The sequence below is a fragment of the Somniosus microcephalus genome, chromosome 8 (genome assembly GCF_052327205.1).
Source record: "Somniosus microcephalus isolate GS21.2 chromosome 8, FLI_Smic_1.0, whole genome shotgun sequence".
In the NCBI taxonomy this organism is placed as follows: domain Eukaryota; kingdom Metazoa; phylum Chordata; class Chondrichthyes; order Squaliformes; family Somniosidae; genus Somniosus; species Somniosus microcephalus.
The window spans coordinates 214,901,086-214,919,606 of NC_140994.1; the positions used below are offsets into that span (position 1 = coordinate 214,901,086).

The 18,521-nt window shown below is 43.9% G+C and overlaps 1 protein-coding gene across 4 annotated transcripts in view; it reads left to right on the forward strand.

Annotated features, from left to right (window-relative positions):
- The window catches only part of LOC147114096 (follistatin-related protein 5-like), an 825,355-nt gene that overhangs the window by 775,498 nt on the left and 31,336 nt on the right, over nt 1-18,521 (forward strand). For 3 of the 4 annotated variants that reach the window (XM_085995700.1, XM_085995698.1, XM_085995699.1), the window contains exons 11-14: nt 398-424; nt 9,137-9,255; nt 10,530-10,679; nt 11,526-11,633. In XM_085995700.1, coding sequence (XP_085851826.1) covers nt 398-424; nt 9,137-9,255; nt 10,530-10,679; nt 11,526-11,633 — 404 coding nt within the window. The remainder of the gene's footprint in view (nt 1-397; nt 425-9,136; nt 9,256-10,529; nt 10,680-11,525; nt 11,634-18,521) is intronic. The other variant, XM_085995701.1, reaches the window with a different exon arrangement.

Here is an 18,521-nt window from a genome sequence, read left to right on the forward strand (position 1 = left end):
TCTAATTTAAGTCAGGTCACTGTGGTGAGCTGCACAGTTGAGGCCAGGCTGCGCCCAGGATGAAGCACTATTGGAGGGAGAGTTGCCCTCTCTGTGACCATTCTTGGTGCCTTGGATCTAGTTCAGAGCAACATTAGCATACAGGTGGAAACCTACTTTCCCTTCCCCCTACCAATCTACGGAATAGAAGGGGGCATGAAATAATTTGAGTAAGGGGTTTAAAGCAATCTTAAATGTATTTAAGGTTAAAACTTATCTTACTTTTTAATGAATATATATATATATATATATATAAATATGAACAGCTCTTTGTATGTGTGAATGAACTGAAATTTTTGACATTTTTTTCCCTTTTTTAAAATCATTTTCTGGCTTTCTCCAATCTCTGATGCTGCAGTTGCAAACATACTGTGGCGAGAGGAAGGTACTGCAGTGCATTGTTGTGTTGTAGTGATCATGTGCTTGTCCACTGTTTGTAGCACAATTAATTACTTCTAATAACAGGTCCTTCTCTGTACTGTGCCTCCAAGTCTAGTATTCTCACTACCTCTGAGACAGGCTGTTTCCTTTGAGAGCATCATCCCAAATATTACTTGCTCTTTTCCGAGTAGATACAAAGAAAATCCAGATTATCTTTGGGTCTACTAACAACTGAACACCTTGCAAGTGATTATTTCTGTTATGTGGACAAGAACCTAAAATCATCAAACATTCTCTCTTTACACACAGTGGGTTCATTGATGATAAATGGATACTGTCTGCGGTATAATAAAGTTTTCAGCAGCCTTTTTGGGGGAGGAGCCGCATGTATTTTTTTCATATAATCATATGCAAGTGACACAGTAATCAGTTTCAGCCCTATTAATGTCATCGCATTGTGATTATAAATGAACAAAAGATTTGCCAAATTCTTCAGTGACAACAATTTCCATTTAATTGAATACCTTTTGTGCTTAGATTGCACATACCATGTTTGCAGCCCAGATACCTGTAGTGCTGTAGTCACCTATTGAGTGGCATTTGTCTCCAATACCTCCAAAATTAGAGCAAATGGAAAGAAATATCCAGCATCCAAGTGTGGTCTCTGATCTGTACTGTTAACTGATCTCAGCCAGAGCAGCAATGGGACTTGTACAATTGGCTCAATGGCCCAAGCTAGTCAAGGAAAAAATAATCAAGCACGGTTTCTAATCCAATTGATTAACCAGTGCCCTTTTCGGGAAAGTGTATGCAAGTAAGGGTCAGGTTAATCTGTAATGCCGTTCCCATGGCAAACAGCATGTTGTCTTGGCTTATACAAAAAATTGACTCTTAGGTGAGATAATAGAGTCCTACCAGCATCCATGGAATTGCCTACCACCATGAATCATTGCCTTCTGGAAAGGGAAAGAATGAGAGAGAAGAGGAGGGTACAATTAATATCCATCAGACATCTTGGACAATCATGTTACAATTAGGACCAGGAAGAAACTGTATTCCAGAATATTATTAATATTGTACTGTAAAATGCAAAGAGCCAAATGAATAATGGAAATGAGCATTAATCAGCCACATGAATATTCAATTAGGCATTAATTGGCTGTAGTAATGTTTAAAGTCCCTATGTTGTTGCCAGAAACCAAAAATTATGGCAACAGCTTGGAATGAGTTTTCCTCCATAATGTGGATTACATCTGTGAAATCAAAGCTGGCAACTGAATCAAAAATCTTCCATGATTTTTATGTAATGATTAATAATTTTTATCTTCCACTTTAAATTTATTTTTGCTTCTCAGATTCTGTCCCCTCCTGCACTTAGGTTCCCAGACCATTCCCCTGCCGAGAGTATGGGTCAGTGACCTACTGCCAATCCTTGGCTAACACTGCTTTGGAGCTGGCCACTAAGATGTGCACAAGAAAATCCTCCAATGTCTCCCTTCCAATTGTTCATCCTTTCCCTACAGAGAAAATGTCTGGTCTCTGCTTGACAGTTCTCTTGACAACGTGACTTAAGTCTGGGGAGTTGCCATGTGGGGAATCATGTGCGTAAATCCATTTCCTAGCACACTGACCCATGTCCCACAATTATGTAAAATGTTCATAGCAAACCTCTAAGACCCTGACCTTGAAGACAATGTGCCTCTGACCTGTGATAATTTAACATTTATCATAAACTGAGGCAGGGCAGTGGTGGGACATCGGTGATTCCTAATCCGACCTGACAAGAGAAGAATGGGCTTCCCAAGAGGTGGGTGGGAATGTTAAGAAAGTCACTCATAGACCCATCTGTGCACCTCCTAATGCCTGATTTTACAATGACATTGGCTGAGGCCTGGGAACAGACTGTTTTCTTTTTTTGACCACCAATGGTTTACGTTTCACAGGGGGAACAGGGAAACGCAGAAGCCAGCTGAATAAAGAAGTGCTCTAACCTTTACAAAATAAGAAAAATCAATTTTTGACTTACTATTAGAATAGAAAGAAAAGGAGTGTTAACAAAATCTATAATGAATACATTGTTCCATAAGCAAAATTTCATTTTAAGTGAAGAAACTTCATTTATTTTATCATTTTTCCACCTTCTCGGTCCTCTCCTTAAGGTGGCAAATCATTGTTGAGTATAATTTAATAAGCAGAGGTGCCTTTTCAGTACCTTGACCAAACGGTCATTCTGCATGTGTGAAGCTGAATAGTAGCAGTGGGCTATTTTACCACAGTAGACACTACAGTCAGACTTCAACTTGCCCTCGGATAACATCCACACATACCAGTTTCCAGCAGGGTAGGTAAACCTGGACAACTTTTCTCCTCAGCAACCTGAGGACAGAATGGCCAGTTGTTAGACCCTGACTGTCATCATGGATGAGATCAGCTAACCACTTACCTACTGAATCAAGGGGACAGTTGCACTCACAAACTCTTCTTATCTAATTATTCCTATCCTGTTGCACTTTAAGTTCCTCAAGGAGTTTGGTTTTATTGGATTTCCAAATTTTCTGTCTAGGTGCATGATATGCTGGCTGAAAATTAATTTGGCAAAATCAAAGGGCTCGATTTTAATGGACTTCAGAGGGTGAGTTTGGCGGAGGGTCAGCAGTGAAAATCGGAAAAATTGCCGGTTGGCTGCGAACCCGCCTCCAACCCTCCGCCCACGCTAATTTTGTAAGTGTCGGGTCAGCCGCTCCCGAACTGACCCGACACCAAACGGCGGGACTGGCAGTTAAAGCAGTTAACAGCCTGTTAAGCGCCTTGCTAATCCTATTTTAATCTGCGATTACGATTTTGCTGCTTTTGGCTCCTGTTTCCCGTCTTCCGAGAAACACGCTAGCTGCAATGATTTGTTGTCAATTGCTGCAGCCGCTTAAAAGTGCTCCTGTAACATGGCTGACATTCAAATGCCACAACTTTGTTGTTGGAGGTTTGGGATATGATTTTGCAACTCTACTGACCTTGTGACTGTTCAAGCTGGCACCCATCTGCAGCGTGACCTGATTGGAATAATCTCAGGCCACTTCGACTGTGCGCTTGCAAGCTTCTTGCCTCAACTGAAATCTATAGCAACGGGATGGGAACCATTTATATCCTCTCACCCTGGTCATCAGATTCGGAGGAAGAGCAGCTGTGGCAGCACCACAAACAGCCACAACAGCAACACCAGCACCAGGAGCGCCAACCTCCTCCTCCCCCACCTGATGATGCACAGGGCGGAGGGCCTCAGCGCAGGGCTGCACCTCGCCACAGGAGATACCCCCAACACAGGGTTTACAGGCTGAGGATCAGCTTCCTCAGCATGACTGAGCAGCAGTGCCAAAGGAGGCTGAGACTTTCAAGAGATGTAGTCGCTGACATCTGCGCAATGCTGCATCAACACCTGGAGCCCAGAGGAGCGGGTGGACACCCCTTACCAGTGGCTGTCAAAGTCACCACCGCACTCAACTTCTTTGCTTTGGGCTCCTTCCAGGGATCAGCTGCAGACAACAGCAGCATCACCCAGTCGGCCGCACACACCTGCATCTCGCAAGTCACCAATGCCCTCTTGTAAGTCACCGATGCCCTCTTTGCAAAGGCGCACAATTACATCCACTTCTCCACGGATGGCCCATGTGTGACCGCGCGTGCCATTGGCTTTGCCAATATGACAGGCTTGCCAATGGTGCAGGGCATCATAGACTACTTTCATGTAGCCATTGGGTCTCCTATCACAACCCAGCTGTATTTGTCAACCACAAGGGATTCTACTCCCTGAACGTCCAGCTGGTGTGTAACCACAGGAAGATCATCATGCATGTTTGCGCTAAGTACCCTGGTAGTTGCCTTGATTCCTTCTTCCTGCGCCAGTCTACTGTGCCTCAGCTCTTCCATCTGCCAACCCAACTTTCCAGATGGCTACTTGGCGACAAGGGCTATCCCCTGAAAGAGTGGTTTATGACACCGATGAGGAGGCCAACAAACGAGGCTGAGGAGCGCTACAATCTGAGTCACTTATCCACCAGAAGCATAATCGAACAAACTATCAGCTTGCTAAAAATGTGCTTCCAATGCCTGGACAGATCTGGTGGAGCCCTACAGTACGCACCAGCCAGGGTGTCCAGAATCATCATGGTCTGCTGTGCCCTGCACAACATCGCACAGCATCATGGCTTAGTGCTGCCTGAGGAACAAGTGGCTCAACACACACACTCCTCAGAAGAAGACGAGGAGGAGGGTGGTGAGGAGGATGAGGAGGAGCATGAGGAGGAGGATGATGAGGAGGACGGGGAGCCATGCGTTTTGGGGCCAGATGTGGCCAATGCAGCCGCACACGACCACATTGCTGACTGTCTGGTAAGGGAAGCACTCATCCATGCCAGATTTGCGTAAGCATATGCTTCAAACACAGGTGGCTGGCAGGTGGAAATGTATATAAGGCCGACATTCTCAAAACCTCATGCATCATCTGTCCAATAAACGGTGGTGTCCGCTCACTCTCACCACCATCATTATAAATGGAATTAGCCCTGAGCTCTAACTCTTGAACTTCCATTTCCCAGAACACATAGGACAGAACCTCAACTCTTTGCCATCACTTTTGTTTAATTATATCACAAAAGGATGACACTCGATATTTAACACTATAAAACACCCAAGTGACTACCCATGTGACTATTTGTGCTTTAACTTCCTCTTACACGTGCTCCTACGTGGTGCTTCCCCTGTGGCTTCAGCAGATGTAGCGGCATCTTGCTCACTTTGGTGTTGCACCTGCTTAGACGCCTTTGGCGGGCGTCTTCTGGGTTTGGGAGCCTGGAAGGGCTCCTCCACAGTCTGTTCTTCCTGCAGCTGTGCAGGGGCTGAGACGGCCATCTCAGTTGGGTGAGGGACCTGGGCTCTGACCGAGGGCTCCGCAGTGGCATGGTCATGTGAGCGCTTGGAGAGGAGTCCACACTGCCTTGTTGTCTGACACCAACATCCCTTTTATGAGTCACCCGCACTTCACTGCTAGCAAGTGGCTGGAGAGCAACCTGCTGCACTTCAGTGGGGCCATGAGGACCCGTCTCAGTACTGACAGAACTCATAACAGGGACATCCATCTACCCTTGGTGTCTCTCTTCAATAGATGCCCATCTATCCTCCATAGCATCTATTTAGAAGAGTCACCGTGCACAAGGAGGTTGCCACCCTCTCCATGGCAGCACGTTCATGCACCATTGCCTCCACAAAGGCAGTGCTCACGTTAGAGATGGACTCCTCCATTCTCTCCACACTCGTAGTTACCGTGGATGCAAACTCTGTCAGAGACTCCTGCACTTGTTCCTGGAGTTCCAGCACCGCTCTCTTTCTGGATGGCCCCGAGGCTCAGCGTCTACATGCAGCTGAGCAGAGCTAGGAGAGTCCTGCGACCTCTGACGAGGACTCTCCACTGCTGTCGCTATCTCCACCATCTGCTGATGCACATTTGTGAGCTGTGATACACCAGATGACAATACTACTCTATGTCGCGAAGGCCCTGCCGAGATGTGCGTTTCTGTGCTGATGCTGGGTGCGCTGAGTCCTGGTGACGCTGCTCCCTCAGAGGCTGCAGGTTCCTCTGAGGAGTCGTCCGGCTCCTCCTCCTGGACAGTGGGGAGGGGGGCTCTCGATGGTCCTGTGGGAGAGTAAAGGTATGAGTTAGACATCTGATTTGGAGGTAGCAGACACATCCTATTGTGCAGATGATCAGAAGTCAACCTCTATGAGCAACATATGCCATTGCAGTCAATCATGAATTGTAAATGCGAGGGATGAAAATGCATTCTATCACCAGCTTCCTCTAGTGCGCCCGCCTCTCCATCCCCCACTTCCAGCTCCTTGCCACCTCCCAAGATGTCGCAAGCAGCCTTCTCAGCGTGAGTTAATGTTGCGAGTGATGGTGTGCCTCCTCCTGTCTTGGCTCTCTCGCTCTTATTGTGGGCCATCTTTTCCTGCAAGGAGGGACACAAGTGGAGTTTCAGCGAGAATGATGAAGTGAGTGTGAAGAATCCATAAGGTAGAATCTTACAGGGAGGCCTGGATGGAGTGAGGTGGCAAGAGGAAGGAGCCTCCCTGTGTGTTGTTAGTTGTTGTCATTGCATAGCCGTGAGAGCGAGTGTGAGGGCTGCATAGTAGGATGATGAAGTGATTCAGTACAGAGAGAGAGATTGAAAGCTAAGGGTGCAAGGGAAGTAAGGGTAAGGTGGGAGGTGGAGGAGCAGGCTGGCAATGCAGAGTGCTGGTGATGAGAAGAAAAAGGGAAGCAGAGTGAAGGTAAGTGTGATGTGATACTCACTTTTGATGTTCGGACAAGATCATTGAAGCGTTTGTGGTACTGGAGCCAGGTACATCCACACAGCAACCTTGCACTGATCTCCTCAGCCTTCGTCTGTTGAGGAGGCTTCCTGCAGCCATCGGCAGGCAACAGAATGTCCCTGCACCCTCTTATTCCCTCTACAAGAGCTTGCAGGGAGTCGTCATTAATTCTAGGAGCAGCCTTCTTGCCTGTGGCAGCACTCATGGTGATCCTGGCCCTTTCCAGCAGCAGCAGCAACGAGAAATCAGAGGCTGAGGCTACATGGGGCCCTTAAAAACAAGTGCAGCAGAGACCTCATCAGTGCAGACCCACAGACCCGCTCCATTGCAGCAGGCAGCGAGCACGACGGGACTAATTGGTTCAATTAAATCAAAATGGGACACCGGGAGTGGCTGAAACCGGCAGCGGGTCCGAAATCCGCCCAGCAGGCAACCTGACTCCATCCTGCCTCCTCCATTAAAATCGAGGCCAAAGAATCTCTCAACCAATTCTAGCTAAAATTTGGAGATTTAAAAAAATGCTTCTGTCACTTACATCTTAACAAATCATTGCAGAAACTAGCCTCTGAAATTATTGTGGCAGACATTAATTCTTGGGTTCTCTTACTTCATGTACACTAAAGATGTGGGTAAATTGCAGGATTGCCGATAGCCTAAGATTTATTTTCAGCAAATGCTGATAAATCTTTTGATAAACAGTTGTTGACAAAATATAAGCTACGTGAATTCTCATAATTATCAATTAGCAACTGACAAAATAATATCACTGTATATTATGCAGTCAATATATGTATATAAATAAATACAATCTGAATATGTTATACAATATTACAGCCTGAACATATTGCCCAACAGTCAATATATATAACACAATCCATATATATTACATAATATCCGTATATATTGCACAGTAATTGTTCATAAGCATTGCATAAATCAGTAAATAATAGTTGTTGTATATTACAATATATATTGCATATGACAGTATGTTTTATATAATAGTTAATATATATATATTGTGTGAAGTCAGTATATGTTATACACATGTCATCTAATAATAGTCAACATATATTATACAGTATAATAAAGTCCTTAAATGCTGTATATTACACAGTATGCCTTATATATAAGCCATAATGTTTTTGGGTTAAGACTGATTAAGCTTAATAATTACCCTTCTTTCTGTCCGTCCCCCCAGTGAAAGATGAATTCCAAAATTATGGTTAAACTGGGTAAAACTTGGAAAAGTCAATATCAGAGTAATGCATTCTGGCTGCGTAGCATGTAGCCACTTGCACTGTTTGATGCAGGGAGAACATCATCTTCTCTCCCAACCAATGGGCAGCATTGATGTAGAGGGCACCTTTGGTCACCTGTGTATATAGATAGCTGAGCAATGTCACACGGGGGAGGAGGCTGCAGCTGCGTATCAACTCCTGTTAGCAATTACTCCGTGAAGATGCTTACTTCAAGCATTAGATTTCTTTGACTCAAGATTCAAGAATTTGCTTGCAGCTGATTTCATCCTTTTATTTGACCAAATTTTAGAAAATATAAACCCCCCAAATCAGAAGCTTAACTATATAATAAACAATCTGTAAGTATAGGGCTACCTTTTACAATTTAGGTCTCCCAGTGCAGAGCTGAGTGTGATAGAAGAACATAGCAGGAATTTGGATGAGAGGTCAGAGAGCCTGGTTTGCGGTGTGCAGAATTTTCCATCCACCGCAGAGGAGTAATCATGGGGGTCATGACCCAGGCATGCTGACCACTGCACCTGAATTGCCAATATATGCACCCATTGCATGCAGCTCTGTGCTTGAAGTACTAAATTATAAAATTTGACCCAGAATATGTTATACAAAAAATAGCCCTTAAGTATTATACCATATATGGACTGTGTTATATAATGCCCATGTAGATTTGTAAATATGAAAAGCATAGATTTTTAAAGCTGTAAAAGTGCTAAACTTTCAGTTTGTCAATAACACAAAACCAATGTTCCTAGAGCCTGTCATTGAGGTATTGTGGGCATCTTAATGTTATACTTTGAGAATGCACTGATGGAAAATGACCCTATTGCATTTTTTTCACAAATTCACTGAATGCAGTTGTTTTAATGCCTTTCTGATGCCAAGCAAGACTTGTCATAGAAAGTTGTTAAACTGACAAACACATCTGCGCGATTTCCTTTTTCTTTGGAGGCTGCATTTCTAATGCCTTCAACATTGCGTTTCCTTTTTTTTTACTATTTTCAAAATTGTTTCAGAACTTTTAAAATATTTTTTTTTTAAGTCTCTTTTTTTTTTACAAAGTGTGTGCAAATGAAGCATTTTTGTGCTTTGTCTTCAAGGACTAAGTGTTGGAAATATGTTCTATGTATTCTCTGATGATGGAATCACAATAATTCAGCCCACAGGATGTGAGATTCAAAGACAGATCAAAGCCAGTGACAGGATCATTGCAAACTTTGTAAGTTTTAAATATTTCTACACTTTTAACGCCTTGTTGGATGCTCGCTTTGTATTTCCCAGTTGCTTAAAGTATGCTGCTCTGTTGACCGATCTTTGCAGCCCCTTTTTTATGGGCTGCTGCAAACTTGCATCAGTCTATGTCCCACTTGATTTCCTGTCCACTCAAGCGACCTGCCTATAAGCAACGTGATTAGCGCTGGTGGCTGGCCTCTTCTATTTAAATGACGCCTGACCACAAAATTTGGTCGGGCCTCCTGCCGACATCATCAGGTGGGTGAAGCTGTCACCCGGTAACTGCCTGCCCGATATACGTCAGATGTGAAAATCAACTGCACATACCCTAAGGAGCATCTGTTGTAAGATATGCAGTTCAATGTATGAATCCTTCCTGCACTGCAGTATTGCTTCTAGATAATTATATACAGGATAGTGTATGTTGTATGAGGCAGGAGCAAATGTAGCTGTGGGGTTTAAACAATGAGAGTAAAGTTTGAGCATTTTATTCATGTCTTCTGAAGCTCGAGATGTGTTAATGCTTCAAAGCATGATTCTAAATACTTGAGAGGTGAATTTCTGCAGTAGCCTTCTGCCAAAGTTATGGTAGGCAAGTGGGAGAACCCCATGGAAATTCTGCCCCTTGTTCTTAATACAGCAAATAAAATGACTTAAGCAATTCAAAAGTTTTAAAAAATCTAGACGATATGTTCCTGCACATCTTAGCTCAAAATGTACTCATGCATGTACCAGGTGACTCAGACTGAAATGTTTAAGAATAAAGTGTTGTTGGTGCAATGGTTTACAATGCTATTCCTATAGTTGCTGAGGCCTGGCTTTGTCCCAGATTGACAGGATGTATGTTTTTCTCTGTCTACTGCAAATGTTCTAACTTAAATGAAATTAGGTCCAAAGCAAAAATTACCCCAACCTAGAGTTGCATGTCACTAAATGACAGCCTTTTCCCTATCTTGCTTGGCTGGCATTTGATAATTTATCAGTTCTCTCCTTTGTTCCAATATAGAATAGGCACGATCAGATTCAAAGGTCTTATATGTTTATCAGGTTTCTGTCCCGTACTATAGTATACCATCCATATGTTCAGAGGCTATTGCTACTATAGTCTGCAGTATTTACAAATCAGTGCAGGTCTGAATTAAAAACTTGAGCTGATCAGAATTTAATCAGGCCAAGCCCCAGTTGAAGATTTATTTGGTTCAGGCTTTGTAATAAAAACATCCCTCATGACCAAGTTTCAAACATTGTCCTTCTTTACAGGAAGAGATTTGTCCCTGCAGTGAAGGGGAAACCATTCCGTATTGTGTCTGGGCCTCTGCTGTCAACATCAGAGATAAGTACATCTATGTCTCCCAACCCACACAGAGCCGAGTTCTTATCATTGACATTCCGTCTCAGAAAGTCTTACAGGTAATTTTAACGAATGTATTAGATAATTATTTTATTTTTTTACCAAGTGAGTATAAGGGTTAAACATGCTTTACACCTCAGCGGCATGAGTTTGAAGCCAGCTTAGATGATAGCATGAAAATCTCTTCTCTGACGGTTGTAATAATCCAATGTCAAATTGATTTGGGCAGTCTTACTCCAGTTCCTAGTAGATGGCGCACACCACAACACTTCTCTTTAATTGGCAATCTGAGTCGGAGAGACCACAAGCAAGGGTGTTGTGGGAAATGGAAATGTTACATTAGTGTGGGAGGGAACATAATATTTTCAGGTTGGGACTGAGTAGAGGGACTGAATACTCTCCATATAACTTGCACTATAAAGCGTGATACTAAAACTACTGAAAAAATTGATAACAGTTTCAAATCTATTGGTATTTAAACCTCAATGGGTGAAAAAATAGGTACATTTTATAAAAGTAAAAAATTAAATGTTGAGGGCAATGGTAACTGTTGAAGCAAAGGATTCACATTGTTTCTCCATCTTGACACATGAAGTTGTGGCAATTTTATATTACAAACAATGACAAATGACTTGAATTCAGAAAATATCAGAATATAGCTTTAATTTAAAATAATCTTTAATTCATATAAAGATTTTGAAAAGTTTGGTACAAACCATGATCTATAGTATTTATTAGTTTATTTTGTCTTAGCTGTTTATAGAACCTTTTATGTTGTGGTGTTTACATGACTGAAATGCAGTTACTGGCCACCTCAAAATGATGTCAAGCTGTCCAAATATTTGCATGAAGAATAATCTCTTACGAACATATATAAAAAGCCTCTCACTGTAATTCCTTCATAGGCTGTGCCGACAGATCCTGTCCCAGTGAAGCTGCAATATGACAAGTCACATGACCAAGTTTGGGTCCTCAGCTGGGGAGATGTGAGGAAAAACAACCCCACTCTGCAGGTATGCGAGAGTTAATATGTCTTTCTTTACTGAAGAATAGAAAAAGATGAGGCCGCTTATTTGAAATTAATAATTTCCAAAGTATGCAAGGACTATTTAAATGTAAGAAAGCCTCTGATTCTTCCTAATTAATTTACACAAATTCATCTCCAGGACCTTGTTCACAGACAAAATTTAAATGCAAAATTTGCATCTCTCTTTGTGTCATTTTATGTCCACTCGTTTACTGGAATCTTAATTATTTATTCATCCCCGCCATCTCTGCTTGTGCTTCATTTTTACTGATTCACGGGGTAACTTTAACCTAACCCACCATGGGGGAAACTGGTGGGATTGGAACTGCCTATGGCCTGACTGCCGGATGGCTGATGGCTGGCGGTTTGCCTACAACTGGCAGCTAGCTGTTGGTGGTTGGCTGTGGACTGTCTGCTCGTGAATGGTTTTGGACTAGCTGGTGATGGCATGTTGAGAACTAATAGCTGGTTGTTGGCGGCTGGCTGTAAACTGGCTACTGGTGGTGAATGGCTGACTGGCTGTAGTTTGGCTGGTTACTGATGGTAGTTGAATGGCTTCTAGTAGCTGGCTGTCGGTTATAGAGGGCATATTCTAGTGGCTGATTGCTGGTCGGCTGGCTGGCTGTGCTTTGACTGGCTGGTGGTGATGGAGGATGAGTGGCTTCAAGTAGATTGTTGTTGTGTATGGACAGGTGGCAGGCAGCTATTTATTACTGGCTGGCTTCAGGCTTCTGCTTTCTGCTGGTGGCTGGCTGGTCTCCAGTGGCTGGTGGACTGATTATAAGCTTTCTCATTCTCTATGGCTTAACAATACACTGGGTGTCAGGAGAGCCCGTTTTGTGTGTTTTCATTGTGTGGTATGTTTTTTCACATCATTGGGTAGTATACACTTCATAAAGCAATAAATATAAATTCTACTCCAAAACACTGGAGAATGCACCAAATAAAGTGTAAAAAAATCTAAAATTGCAACTACACCATTGGGCAGGTTGGCAGCTGAAATAGACTGATCGGCTAAAACATGAGCTAGGAGATAGCAAGGAGCTAAGACTCGGAAAAGCTTTTTGTTGATACCAGGAAACTCTCTGGTATCCGGCACCGACGGGTCCGGGATGGTGCCGGTTGATTAAAAATTCCGGATGACGAAGAGAGTTATCTACCGAGGCTATTTTTCACAAAGAGTCAGACTCCTGTTATTGAGGTGTTCGGGCTTCCGACAGCGCCAAGAAGCCGAGTAGTGGCAGTTTGGAGAACTACCCCCACTGACTAACTCAGCCACCGTGGAAGGCTTGGACTCGGCAACATTTACAGATATTGAGGTGTTTTCGGAGTATGAATTTTGCTGGTTAATAGAGAATTCCGGATATTTAGGTGCCGTTTAAACGAGAGTTTCCTGTACCTTTGCCCACATAAAATTATAATTTTGACTCCCAATTGCTACTTAGTGGCTCCTGCTGGGAAGTACACGTGTGGAAATTGGATGAAGGCAGGATCAAATCTGGGTGTGTTACCCCCCCACAAAGTTACATAGCCTACCAACATGCTGTGTGGACTCGTGTGAAGAATGCACATTTTACTGCGCAATGTAGGAAGCAAACCTCAAAGAGAAACTTTGCAGTAAATATTTTTTGTTCACTATCATGAAGGTGGTTGCGAGTTTAAAATAGGTCAAGCTCCTGGTCTGGTATCACCATAAACTGGAATGAAGAGTAACAAATATCTAGCATTGAGTTTAAGACAATGATTCAATTGTGTGATTTGTGACATTATCAAAGCCACTCGATTTAATGTACAGCCTTATTACTCACTCCCAGCCATCTGTTACTCTATTTAAAAAGATTCACAAAAGAAGATGGTATTGCTGACATGGTGAAATTCAATGGTTTTAAGTGGGAAATTAAAACAAATAGGTATTTTGAAAATGTTGTAAATGTATAAAACTGTTGTACAGTAAACTCTTGTTTAAACGGCACTTTAATCATCCAGAATACTTTAATAACCGACAACTTCTACCATACATTTAACGGAACATTCTGTAGGCGAGTACCCAATTATACAGTACATTTCTTGATTTTTTATTTTTGTTTGTGTTAAAAATTGCCTTGGTAGGTATACCTCTCTGTTATCCAGAATTTTTCATCAATCGGCACCATCCTGGCCCCATAGGTGCCGGATACGAAAGAGTTTACTGTATTTACAATCTGTTTTTTGTGAATTAATTTGTATTCATCGAAATGAGGATCGTTAGTGCAAATGAAATGGAATGGCATCCTTATTGACTGAGTGGGGCTGCCAGTTTCATGTCAATGTGTGCTGTATTGTGGGCACTTTTATGTTGTGGGCTGTGCCCAATAGGGTCTGGAAAATAAATGATGGTGCTGGCTCACCCAGCTCCTGTTGGCCTAGTCTACAACACATAAGTAAGTTCAAGCCAGACTGAGAAATGTCTAAAGGAAGCCATAAACCTTCATTCACCCAGCTTTTTGACACAGGGGGCTATTCTGTTCTAACCGATTTTCATACAACATATCAGAGCTCACAATTTCTCATGCAGTAGAATATGTGGCTTGTGTATGTGATTGAATTACACAGACCTTTAATTGCTTTGTATGACATATGGGGAATTTTAACTCCCTCTGTCCAGTGGAAAGCAAATGGAAATGGCAGTTAAAATCCAAGAGGTTACACTTACTGCTCATTTCCTGGCTCACGGCTATTTTAACACCGTTGTTTTCTTGGGCGGTTGAAGTGCCCGCCTCACTCAGGCAGGAGCCTCATCAATGTATGTAAATCCGGGTCCTATGACTTAGATAGGATCCCAAAGCAATTTTAACTACCTACGCAGCAGAGTATCTGCCATGGACACGCCACTCGGTAAAACCTGGCAGACACCCAGCAGAGGCCCTGTCAGGTAAGTTAGAACTCCAGCTACTTCAGACCCCACAAAAAAAGTTTGAGCCACTGTGACCCCAACCAGCCCCCCACCCCTTTACCACCCGTGAAACTCTCCCAGACCTCTCCCTAACTGCTGGCCTGGTGGCTTCTGAGCCGCCTAATCTTCATAGGCCCAAAGCTAGTGAGCTGCCTCTGGACACCTGTTTTGGGCGGGCGGCTGGCCGGCAAAATATTAATGATGCCCGGCCATTGAAATGGAGCAGGCCTCCCACTGCAGCTCTCAGGCGGGCGACAGTCATGTGTCACCAGCTTTCCGCCCATGGAATTAAAATTCCCCCTATTGTTTCAATGATGTGATTGTGAAGCGGACATTTAATCGAACTATTTTATGTACCAAAGTGGATGGTTGTTAAGCTTGACCTGTGGACTTCAGTTCAAACCAAATTGAACAACTTTGGATCTGAATTGAAATCCAGTCCAGTTTTGAGATAACACACTGGCTTGGTCAGGTAAATGCAGATTCAGAATATTAAAAAATAATGTATCAATCATAGGCTCAAGAGGAGTTGTGAAATACAACAATGGTTTGGCCATCCCAATACATGAATTTTCCAGTTTATTCGGAGAAGTTAATTGGAGATGAAAGTGTAGAAATTCTGATTTATTTTAAAAGGATTAACTCTTGCTTAAAAATAGCACACACAGGAATGTCGTAGGAATGCGTGAAGCATTTGTGCATGAACTTCACCAGTGGGATTTTCTATCCTCTGCTGAATAGATACATGAGAAATGCTCTGCCAATGGAGAGCTATGTGAGTCATAATAAAGGTCTATCTCACTCAGAGAGCTGCTATAGATGAGTACTTCAGAGGTAATTTGCTGAATTTAGTGCTGCCAGAGGGAGCTTTGACCATCAGTAGCACATATGGGAAATTAGGGCTTGTGCAGCATATCATTTTCTGATCCACATTTTCACTATCCATTAATGGTAGGAGAGGTAAAGTTGAAAAATTACCCCTTTGGCATCTCACTGGAAACCAGCTGTAACCTTTCTGGGCCATTAGCCTGTGTACTAGGGCCTGATGCTGCACTTGTTCAGCAGCATGGGCCAAGTAACATCAGAAAGCAAAGGACTTATTTCCCACTCAGCAGCAAAAGCCTTTACTCACAACAGGAACCAAAATAAACGACTGCTCTTTCAAAAAGCCAGCACAGGCACGATGGGCCGAATGGCCTCCTTTTGTGCTGTAAGCGTCTATGAATAGATTTAAGTATTTAAGTTCACCGATGTTACTTTTTATGCTTAAAATCACTCTTCCTAATCGTGGTGAAATTTTAAGCATATATTCCAACCAGACTGATAAATTTGGCTTCAATGTATTTGTACAAATAACATACTCAACTAGAATTCTACCTCTTTGTGGGCAAGACCTCGGATATTTCTGTGGGATGGAGAATTTAAAGAAAAATAAGGGGAGAAATTTGTGTGACTTGCGCCACACGTTTGCCGCTCAAGTGCCGCTGACAGCTGTAATGACAGCTGTTGCCGGTTCCAGCACCACACGCCATATCAGTATTGCCGGTAGTGCTGCTGGTAACCTCGATTACCAGGGAGCTCGGCATAATGGAGATCGTGACATCAGTGAGTGTGCAGTGCTCACTGGATGCCCGAACTCCCAACTTCATTTTAGCCAATGTACTTACTTGCTGGAGAAAGCAACGACAACTTCAGGTGGTGTGCAGCAGCAGGAAGCCGGCTTCAGTGACGATATTTAAAGGGATCATCACCAATCATTCGCACCTGACAGGGTTTTGCAGTTTGAGAGGCTGTGAGCTAGTTCCTGCTACTGGAAGAGTTTTCCTTCGTCATTTCAAGGTTCTTTGGTATCAGGGAGTGTTCTGGCAAGTACAAAACTACCTCATTATTTTTAAACTGCTTCAAAATACAACGCTTGCTAAAAATCACTCACTCACTTAATGTGCAGTTGGTGTGTGACCACAGAGAGTGAATCCTCAATGTCAATGCCTGCTATCCTGGCAGCAGCCACGATGCCTTCATCCTGCACCAGGCTGGTGTGCCTGCACGCTTTCAGCCACCACATCAAGCTCGAGGGTGGTTGCTTGGAGACCAGGGCTATCCACTCTCCACCTGGCTCATGACTCACCTCCGCAACCCCAGCACTCGTGCCCAGCACTCATATAATGAGAGCCATGCTGCCACCAGGAACATAATTGAGCAGACCATCGGCCTGCTGAAGCAATGATTCCGCTGCCTTAACCACTTGGGAGGAGCCCTCCAGTACTCGGCGGAGTGGGTGTCCCATTTTGTGGTGGTCTGCTGCATGCTTCACAACTTGGCCATCATGAGGGCGCAGCCCTTGCCAGCAGGGATTGTGGGAGCACCTCAGGAGGATGAGGAAGAGGACGAGAAGGAAGAGGAAGGAGGTGGAGGACGAGGAGGACAAGGAACAGGTGGGAGAGAGGAGGCAGTGAGACAATTGGCCTTCCAGACAGGCTGTCTGTGACCGGCTCATCAGATTGTGATTCAAATGAATGAAACCCCAGATCCCCGTTGCTCAGCAGATCCCCATCATACCATCCCTGTCTCACGCCATATCACAGCATCCTCCTGGGCGCAAAGGTGAAATGAGAGAGAGCACAAAATATTCCAAACACCATTAATAAATTTATCTGTAAACAGATCATACACATCACATGAATTCTAATAACTAATGACCCTTGTGCCTGCCGTAGTTGATTAGCTGTCATTGTGTGCAAGGTGTGAGATGTGGGTGTGAGTGTTGCTCAGTAGAGATTGTTGGTGGATAAGTGCTGGGGGTTGGTGCATTGGGCAGTGTGTGAAGCTTGTGGTACAGATGGTGGTATGTAGCATTTGCTGAAGCCTTTATTCATCCTGACCACCTGTGTGAGCTCGTCAAACTTCCTCCTGCACTGTCTGTGGGTCCTGGAGACCACAGAACTGCCCGTGATGTGGTGTGCCACCTCCCTCCACATAGTCCAGCAGACTTGGGGCGAGGACCTCCTGCCAGTTGGTATAGGACCACTCGCCTTCTCTACACCGCTAAAACCAATGCCTCCAAAGCTTCCTCGGAAAACCTCCAAACTCTCTCCTTGGGGTGGCAATCTGCCATCAACATTTGTCCTTCTTCTTATGATTGTTCAGGCAGCTGCACATGCAACAATGCTGAGAATGAAGTGCTGCAGCATCAATGGACCTCCTGTTTAGATCGTGAAAAAAGCCTGTGGCAATCATTAACTGCGCTTAGACTAGACCCGATATTGGCCCATCTTTTCAGTGTAACGCCAATGAGCTTGGGTTTTTAGACTAGAATCATGACTGCAATCATTATAATGAGAAGTGAGGACGAATTTTGCATGTAGTCTAAACGATATTCAACTGGCGCTACTTAACCATTTTGGGGGAAAAATTTGGTTGCTTTGCGCCTCCCGTTAGCGCCCTAAGAGGATACTAATGGGGTGCAAAGCAACTAGCGCCCGGGCGTGGCGATGTTTGCGCTGCTCGCAAAATTGACCAGACATATTGCAGCGGTGCTAAACACTACCACCACGATCTCCTGCACCTGCAGATCATGACATCAGTCGAGCATGTAACACCCCGGTAACGCCACGGACCGAATATTGAGTGGCGCCCCCTGCCTTACTGCCTGCCGCTAGCAATGACAGGTTGATGGGAGTGCTTTGCAGTTGGGAAGGGACTGGGGGAGCGCGATTTAAAGGTGACCGCTTCCTGCCTTATTTTGTCGGCGACATTTTTGCAACACGCATTCTGAGAGAGAGAGAGAGACTTCTGGAGAGATTCAATGCTATGTGAAGGGGTTTTGGGTAATGAGCAGCACTTTGCAGGTTCATTTTGATTTGACCTTCCCTGTATCGATTTAGAAGAGACTATGGGGGCTGCACTCTGAGCTCTTTCCCTGGGCCTCTCCACTGTTCTTTC